Genomic DNA, 9,112 nt, shown 5'->3' with positions numbered 1-9,112 from the left:
GAAAATAAAATTCGTTAGACGTCAAAATTAAAAAATATTTTAATATTACTTAGCAGCTTTTTGGCCATTATTTTTCTTCCGATTTACATTCACTAATAAGTATAATTATCGTTTTATTACTTATTTTCGATTTTCTTCGTATGCATAATGAATATTATGGAAAAATATGTATTGGGACACGGGTGTCCCTATGTGCGTCAAAGGCAACTTGGTTCTTACTAAGGATATTGTTTGCCTCATTATAATTTGTATGTTTATATTGATGTTTTATTTATAATTCATAAATTTTTTTTGTAAATCATTTGCCATCAAAGCGACTTGAAGAAATTTCACTCAGGAAAGACGAAATTTAGAAGTCATGATGACTGACAATAGTGACAACGAAGATGGTTTTCTCTTTGATGAAAGGGTGTCTACTTTTGGACAGAGGCTTCCCTGATGATTTCCACAATAATCGTTCCTGTGCTGCTCGTATACATGAATGTATATGAGCAGCACAGGAACATGAGGCCTGACACACTGCGTCTTCCTATCCATAGGCGACACTCGAGAATTTTTCTGCCCAAACGGCCATCACTTCTGCTGGCTATGTGCCCTGCCCATTACCGCGAAAGTGTGGCAATGATGCGGGCTATGTCTGTTACTTTGAGTCTCCTTCGGACTTCCTCATCACCCTTTGGGTGGCTTTGAGCCTTCTCATAAGGTTCATAGTGAAGGAACACGGCTCCGTTCCGTGCGTCATCGCCGCCAAGCCAACACACATTGGTCAAAGACTTTTAGTCAAAGGTTTTGAGATACTGCGGTATTTTGGATAAGAAGAAGTCGCGAAGCCTCTCGGATGCTGTCCCCCCAAGTAAGATTCAACGATTGTAGTCACGGCACGGCTGAGACCTTGGGAGACCTAGAATCAATGTTCTATAGCCTCAGTAGAGGCTCTCAATAAATGGGATTCAAATCAAAATAAACATGGACAAGACGATAAAAATATGTCAAATATCCGTGTTACACGCACTCCTCTGAACGATGGAGACTCTACACTCAAAGTTGTTCTTGAAACAAACAGTCTAATTAGGTACGTCTAACTTCAAGAAAGAGGTCTATGATGAGATGAGGACCAAACATAAAAATACGTAAGATATGATGCTATCTATTTTAAATTTCTTATTATAAATATTAAAAATAAGCTTATTGATTAAATTTGATGTGTAGTTTTAGTGTGATTTGTATTTATTTTGCAATAAAAGCGTCGAAGTATTCTATTTTCAATATATGAGGCAATGTTTACCTTAACGCATATAGGGACATATGTGTCCCCGACTGAAAAACACTGAAATACATAGCACTTATATTTTCTGTACTACTTTTATGTTAAATTAGACTAAAACAAATAGATATAACTAAAGAAAAAATAATTTTATGGTTTGGAATAGTTATAAGCGTGTAAGGGTTAAAAGATTGAATTTAATATCTCTTTATTTAGGTGGCAATAGTATTTTTTTTCCTGAAATCGCTTTTATGCAGTCTTGCTTTTCTCTGTGAAGTGAACTGAAACTATTGCGAATGTGACTTAGGCTGAGTTGCACCACCTAACTTGGTCAGTAACTTTAACGATAACCGGTGTTTTTGTATGCAGTTTGACAAATTCTTGACGTTTGTTCTAGTTAAAGTAAGATGTTGTAACCCAGCCTTAATCTAGGACAGTTTAATCGCTAGTCTTAATAATAATTTTATCGAGCGTTTAAAAAAACGCCTTACCTGCAACTCTTGTAGGCAGTACGGCTTTATTCGGAACAACCTATTCACTTAGCAACTGTAATTCACACATACTTGATGGCAAAGTTTTCACCGATGATTTATTAGGCCACATTGCTGTGTGCGACATATTATTGGGCTGAGTTTGTATCTTTGTAATTACTAATAACAGGGTGCGGGAACAGGTATTTCATTTGAATGTTGTTTGAATACACACTAAGGCTGGGTTGCACCATTTTACTTTAACATTAATAAACGTCAAGTCTGTTAATCAAATCAAATAAAATCAATAAATTTATTTCAGACACTACAGTCTATACAATAAGGAGAAATATTTAAAAGCCAAAACAAAAAAAGAACTATCAATTTTACACCATGCTGCCGAACCCACTGTGTGATAAATGAACAGTCTACTCGGTTAGCTACAACGCGCAGAATGTCGTTGGAGCTCCCACGCACACGGCTCAGCATAGGGGCTGCCCTTTTCCGCAGGATGGCATAGAAGCCATCAGTGTACCTACCATGAGTTTACGTTAGGTGTGCTCGCTAGCGAAAACGTCAAAAATCTCTATGGAGATTTTGTTTCTTGAAAGTAGCCGCTAGGGGCGCTGCACAATATGTCATACAATTAGGTGTCATTTTTTTACGCAGTCGCTAGCGAGCACACGTAACGTAAACTCATGGTAAGCACACTGTATGTGCTTCGGCAAACATGCCTGACGCACTTCAGTAGGTACCGTGGCAGCCCCAGCAACATCCTGAACGCGTTATTATACTGTACACGCAGGGCGTTGATGGTCTTCAGCGTATAGCTCTATACAAAAACACCAGCAGTGCGATTCTATAAAACCGCGGTGAGTTCTTTGATTAGCATTCTAAAAACTCTATCGTCGATACGAATTTACTCTAGCGCTCACTTGTGAGCGCGGCAGCGAGTTGAACTAATTGACCGTGAAATTTTGTATGGGATGACGTTTTGACGTATTCACAAACGATGCTTGCTTAAGTGAAGCAGCAAATCAAACGCACGGCGTTGAATAGAGCTCTGTGATTGGATCGCGTATCACCCTGTGCGTCCACGCGCACTGTGAGACCTCATGGTAATGTTTGTGAATACGGACGTAAGTAGTTTTATATGGATCACGTTAATAAAGGTGATTTTGCAATAACATGTAAATGTAATTTCCGTATTGTCTTTTTAATTTATTACTTTTAACAGCACTTTCTTATCATATTATCACAATTGTTTAATACCATAAAGTAATAAAAAGAAGAATTTGTCATGTCATCAACAGTGTCACGGGAGAATTGTTTTTTGTGAAACTAAATCAAAATAAAGGATATTTTATCATCAAATACATTGTTGGACTTTATTCATGGTCATTCGAGCCGATAATGATGAAGAAACTAGTGAGAAGTCAAAACGAAATCTTCAACCGAATTAACAAATCCAAAATAAATTTTGCCAAGTCTCCAAGTGTCAGAATAACAACTAGTTACATCGAAACAAAATTAGAAAATTTATCGGAATTGTGGCAAAATTTCAACAAAACTCACGATATAATTATTTGTGAAGTAAGCGATGCAGAGTACCAAGAATCGGAATATTTCACCGAAGACTTTTTCAGCAAGACCGAGGAATTATACACCGAATATAAGACCGAACTAAAAGAAAAATTGAAAAGGTGCATTCAGGTAGAAGTCAGACATCAGGAAACATCACAAAGTGAGGGGGAGCAAGTCAGAGTGCAGCTGCCCAAGATCTCCATACCCTGCTTTTCTGGGAAATATGCCGAATGGATCACATTTCGAGATCTTTTCTTGTCACTTGTCCACAACAACAGCTCCTTACAAAAGGTACAGAAACTTCATTACCTGAAAAGCTACCTAACTGGTGAAGCGGAACAGTTGGTGCGTCATCTACCAATTACAAGCGACAATTATTCTGTGTGTTGGAGCCTTTTGGAAAGTAGATTTAACAATAAGAAGTATGTAACTAATTGCATTTTAAAAAGGTTTTTCAGTCAAAAGAATATTGCTCATGAAAATTCAACTGCGCTTAAAGATCTGTTTGATACTACAAATGAATGTCTAAATGCATTAGCTAACACAGGTGTGAAAACTGAAAATTGGGACATCATTCTTATTTATATTTTGTCTTCAAAATTAGATAATGAATCTCGCAAACTGTGGGAAGCAAAAATTTGTGACCTTACCAATGATTTACCAACATTAAAGCAATTTTTAGATTTCATAGAACATCGCTTTAGGTCTCTCGAATTTTTGGATCCCAAAGTTATGAAAAGTACCCAGTCCCATCATGTAGTAGAGAACAGCCCTAGCAAAATATCGGTTTCTTGTTCATATTGTTCTGACAACAATCATAAACTTGGCAATTGTAAGAAATTCGCAAATGAAACACTATCAGCTCGCCGTAACTTTGTCCAAACCAACAATTTTTGTTTTAACTGCTTAGGCGCGAATCATTCGGTTATGACTTGTCGTTTGCCTACTAGATGTAGAATCTGCAATAAGAAGCATCACTCTTTATTGCATTCAACCAATAACAACGTACCATCCAACAATGTTCAAACAACACAATCAATTAACCCATCAAGAACCAATCATGTCGTTGCGACAACAGCAACAACATCTGATGACATTGACCAGCAAACCAACATTACCACTTGTTTCTCTAACAACAAGAGTCAAGTTCTTTTAGCAACCGCGTTGGTAAAAGCTGAAACAAACAATGGATCGTTCATAACACTTAGGTCTTTATTGGACCAGGGATCACAGGCCTCGTTCGTGACGGAGTCTGCAGTCCAATTACTTGGGCTGAAGAAAGTAGCAAGCAGAAGTGTTATAACTGGGGTAGGGAGTGATTGTAACTCATCAGTCAACTCTAAACATGTAGTTAACATCAAACTGCAATCAATCTACGATCCGAACTTCACAATTAGGGTGAAAGCTCACGTTCTTACCAAACTTACCACATTTCTTCCTGAACGACAGGTTGATTTGAAACTTTGGTCACACATGCCTGAAATGAAGTTGGCTGATCCAAAGTTTAACGTTCCAAACAAAATAGACTTGCTGTTAGGTGCAGAGGTGTACTGTCAGATATTATCTGAGGGACTAGTTAAGGGTCCAATAGGGTGTCCTATAGCTCAAAACACCAGACTCGGCTGGATATTATCTGGTCAAGTATCTGAAGACAGGAAAACTGAACAAAGCTGTAGAAACATCATAACAACATTACACACTCAAGTTGTCGAAGAAGAGTTTGATCTTAAACGCTTTTGGGAAATAGAATCGGATCAGTGTCTTCTCGATAAACGTCACCACACACCTGAAGAACAAAAATGCGAAGAATTTTTCAAACAAACAACCACAAGAGACCCTTCTGGACGTTATATTGTGAAACTGCCATTTAAAGAAGAAAATCCAAACTGTAAATCAGGCAATTCGCGAGAAATTGCAGTAAGCAGATTTTTAATGCAAGAAAGACGATTAGCAAAATCACCAAATCTCAAGGATCTCTATTCCGATGTTATTGCAGAGTATCTGGAGCTGGGTCACATGGAAAAAGTATCAAACGACGAGATCAACAAAACAGAAAGTGTGTACTTACCTCATCACGCAGTAGTGAAGCTCAATAGAACAACAACCAAACTGAGAGTGGTTTTTGACGCTTCATGTCGAGACAAGAACGGTGTATCTCTCAACAGCGAATTGTTGGTAGGCCCAAGGCTTCAATCGGATCTTCGTCATTTGGCGATGAGGTGGAGACTGCATCCTATTTGCTTGGTGGCTGATATAGTCAAAATGTATCGCCAAATAAAAGTAGCTAACGAAGATGTAGATTATCAACGATTAGTCTGGCGATCCAAGCCGCAAGAAGATATCGAACATCTGCGATTGTTGCGAGTCACCTTTGGCACTGCCTCAGCCCCATATCTTGCAGTCAGAGCACTGCATCAAGTCGCGTATGATGAAGGTAAACAGTTTCCATTGGCAGCTGAAAGAGTCCTAAATGATTTTTATGTGGATGATCTACTTACTGGATGTGACACAGTTCTGGAAGGAAAACAAATATTTCAACAAATGAATGAGTTACTAAGCAAAGGGGGATTTGAACTTCAAAAATGGTCAAGCAATAATGAAACACTGTTGAACGAAATAAGCAAGGATTCAGAAAAAACAACAAGCAATTTGGAACTCAAAGTAGATGAAATTATCAAAATTCTTGGACTTACCTGGAACCGACGAACTGACGTCTTCGAATACTCCGTGCAGCTACCACCTATCAGTGAACCTGTAACAAAGAGAAAAGTTATTTCAGATATTTCAAAGTTGTATGACCCTTTGGGATGGCTTGCTCCAGTCATCGTAAAAGCAAAAATGTTCATACAAAAGCTATGGTTAGCAGGAATCGGTTGGGATGAGGAGTTACCAGCAAAGCTTTTTAAAGATTGGAGTACTTACCGAGGTGAACTTACTGCACTTACTCAATTTCGTCTGCCGCGCTGGATTGGTACGAATTCAAAGTGTATCACAGTTGAGTTACACGGCTTCAGCGACGCTTCGTCTGATGCATATGCTGCTGTAGTCTATGCGCGCGTGGTAGATGAAGCTGGAAATGTTATGGTCACTCTTATCACCTGCAAAACAAAAGTAGCTCCAATAAAGCAAATTTCCATCCCGAAGCTTGAGTTGTGCGGCGCTGTTCTACTAGCGAAGTTGTTAAAGGAAGTCTCAGAAATTTTGAAGGTACCAAAGTCAAACTTACATGCATGGACGGACTCAACGATCGTTTTAGCTTGGCTGAGCAGTCATCCAAGTCGCTGGAAGACGTTCATAGCAAATCGAGTGTCAGAGATTTTAGCTATTTTAGACCGAGAACAGTGGTCACATGTGGTATCCTCTGATAACCCTGCAGATTGCGCTTCCCGTGGAGTCAACCCATCTGAATATGATACACTTCCTCTCTGGAAAAGTGGACCTGCATGGTTAAAAAACATAACCATAGAACACGACAGAACGGACATAAAGGACACGAACCTAGAAGAGAAAGAAAAGAAAGCTTACCATGTAACCAAAGAAGATGAATTTGAATTGTGGACCAAGTATTCGTCTTTACAAAAACTAATAAGAGTTATAGCTTATTGTAGGAGATTTGCATCAAAGGCAAAGAAATCTATTGAAGCAACGACGTTTCCGATATGGTTAACTAGCAAAGAACTTTCAGAAGCAATTCTAGTTAGCATAAGAGCGTGTCAAGCTGCTCATTTTGCACAAGAAATCAAAGATATCGAGACTACAGGTACAGTTAACAAGAAGAGCAAACTTACCACTTTGACTCCTTTTCTGGATCGTGAAGGCATTTTGAGAGTTGGTGGTCGTCTTGAGAGAGCTAACATCAGTGATAACAAAAAACACCCGATTGTTTTACCATCAAAATCTCACTTCACAGATCTTGTCATTGCCGATGCTCACCAACGAACCCTTCACGGAGGACCTCAATTGATGGTAAATTATCTACGATCGAAATATTGGATTCTTGATATAAAAAACCGCACAAAATTGTTTGTGCGCAAATGTGTCACATGTGTACGACATGCAGCACAATTTAGACATCAACTCATGGGACAGCTACCTCCAGCACGCATCACGCCGATACGCCCATTTTATCAGAGTGGAGTTGATTATGCTGGACCCATCCAGATCAGAGCTTCTAAAGGTAGAGGTTACCGAGCATACAAAGGCTACATTTGCCTATTTGTATGCATGGCCACAAGGGCTGTGCATCTAGAGGCTGTAACCGATCTCACTTCACAGGGATTTCTAGCAGCTTTTAAACGATTTGTTTCGAGACGTGGACATTGCGCAGATCTCTACAGCGATAATGGAACGAACTTTGTGGGCGCCGCTCGAGAGTTGAAGATCTTGGTGGCCCAAGAGCACTCAACCATGGCTAGAGAAATCGCAGAGAGTTTGGCCACAGCTGTCCACACACGGACAGAACCACGTGGCATTTTATCCCACCAAGAGCTCCTCATTTCGGTGGAATATGGGAGAGTGGAATAAAATCGACAAAACATCATCTGAAGCGAGTGATCGGCACAGCAACCCTTACCTATGAAGAAATATCTACGTTGTTATACCAGATTGAAGCGTGTCTCAACTCAAGGCCGTTATCACAGATCAGTACCAATTCACAAGATCCAACACCTCTCACACCAGGTCATTTCATCATCGGTGAACCTTTAGTACTTGTGCCCGGTAACAATTATGAAACGTCAACAATATCATCTTTAAAACGCTGGCAGCTAGCTCAACAAATGCTCCAGGTCTTTTGGCGTAGGTGGTCTAACGAATATTTAACTCAGTTTTTGCAACGGTACAAATGGGCAAATAAAACACCAGAGCCTAGAATTGGGGATGTAGTTTTAGTTAAAGAAGACAATCTTCCTCCTGCGAAGTGGTTAATGGGCATAATTACCGAAAAGCACAAAGGTTTGGACAACCTTACGAGAGTTGTTAGTATAAAATGTAGAGATACCATTATTAAAAGGCCTGTTGTGAAATTGTGTGTTTTGCCAGTGGCTGAATAGAGCTATTTTATTTTATATTATCATGTTTAAGTGATGAGTTTTGTTGTTTTCGTTTTGTTTAACCACTTTTGTGAACAAGTAAGTCAAGTTGTTAAGTTATCTTAGAACAATATTTTTGTATACCTATCCATTTATGAGGTTAAACTCTAACTATTGTTTTGTCATCTGGTCACCATGATTTAACCAATTTCAATTTCTTATAATGTTTTGTTTTGTTTTTTACCTAACTATACAGTCCACTCTTTCGTTGGTGGTTAATCATGGTGGGCGGAATTATGACCATTCCGGTCATGGTGGGCGGAATGTTTAATACCATAAAGTAATAAAAAGAAGAATTTGTCATGTCATCAACAGTGTCACGGGAGAATTGTTTTTTGGGAAACTAAATCAAAATAAAGGATATTTTATCATCAAATACATTGTTGGACTTTATTCAACAATAAAGTTCAATGATGCTTTAACAATCGACTATATTGTACACAAATGGAGTGCAAAGACCTAAAAACATATTTATGTAATGTAGTCTTCCGTTCCAGTTCAGTTTCTATCATTATGGGGTTTTGAAATTAGTCAAAACATTTATGAAATATTTACATTAGAAGATGTGATGAAAACCGCAAGATCTTGTAAGGTGGACGGCCACTTAGAGCGGTTTACTGTAACATTTGTAACTCAGAATCATTTATTAACATATTCAAGGTAAATAAATGTCTCTTATGGCCTGACAGTTTCACCTGTGTTCG

The 9,112-nt window shown here is 38.7% G+C and overlaps 1 protein-coding gene across 1 annotated transcript; it reads left to right on the top strand.

Annotated features, from left to right (window-relative positions):
- The first annotated feature begins 3,150 nt into the window (after window positions 1-3,150).
- LOC114366787 (uncharacterized) lies at window positions 3,151-7,842 on the top strand. The gene is made up of 2 exons (XM_028323763.1): window positions 3,151-3,740; window positions 4,269-7,842. The coding sequence occupies exons 1-2, from the start codon at window positions 3,151-3,153 to the stop codon at window positions 7,840-7,842; spliced, it is 4,164 nt and encodes a 1,387-aa protein (XP_028179564.1).
- The last annotated feature ends 1,270 nt before the right edge of the window (window positions 7,843-9,112 follow it).

This window comes from Ostrinia furnacalis, unplaced genomic scaffold (assembly GCF_004193835.3).
Source record: "Ostrinia furnacalis isolate ACB-3 unplaced genomic scaffold, ASM419383v2 OfSCF0688, whole genome shotgun sequence".
Taxonomy (NCBI): Eukaryota; Metazoa; Arthropoda; class Insecta; order Lepidoptera; family Crambidae; genus Ostrinia; species Ostrinia furnacalis.
Note: the sequence above shows the minus strand (reverse complement) of the source record. Positions and strands in the feature narration are given on the sequence as shown.

Excerpts from the sequence above, each read along its gene's own strand:
- LOC114366787 (XM_028323763.1), top strand. The coding sequence starts at position 3,151 with ATGAAGAAACTAGTGAGAAGTCAAAACGAAATCTTCAACCGAATTAAC. Across the intron at positions 3,741-4,268 it reads AGTAGATTTAACAATAAGAA|ATGTAGAATCTGCAATAAGA; the intron begins GTATGTAACTAA and ends TTTGCCTACTAG.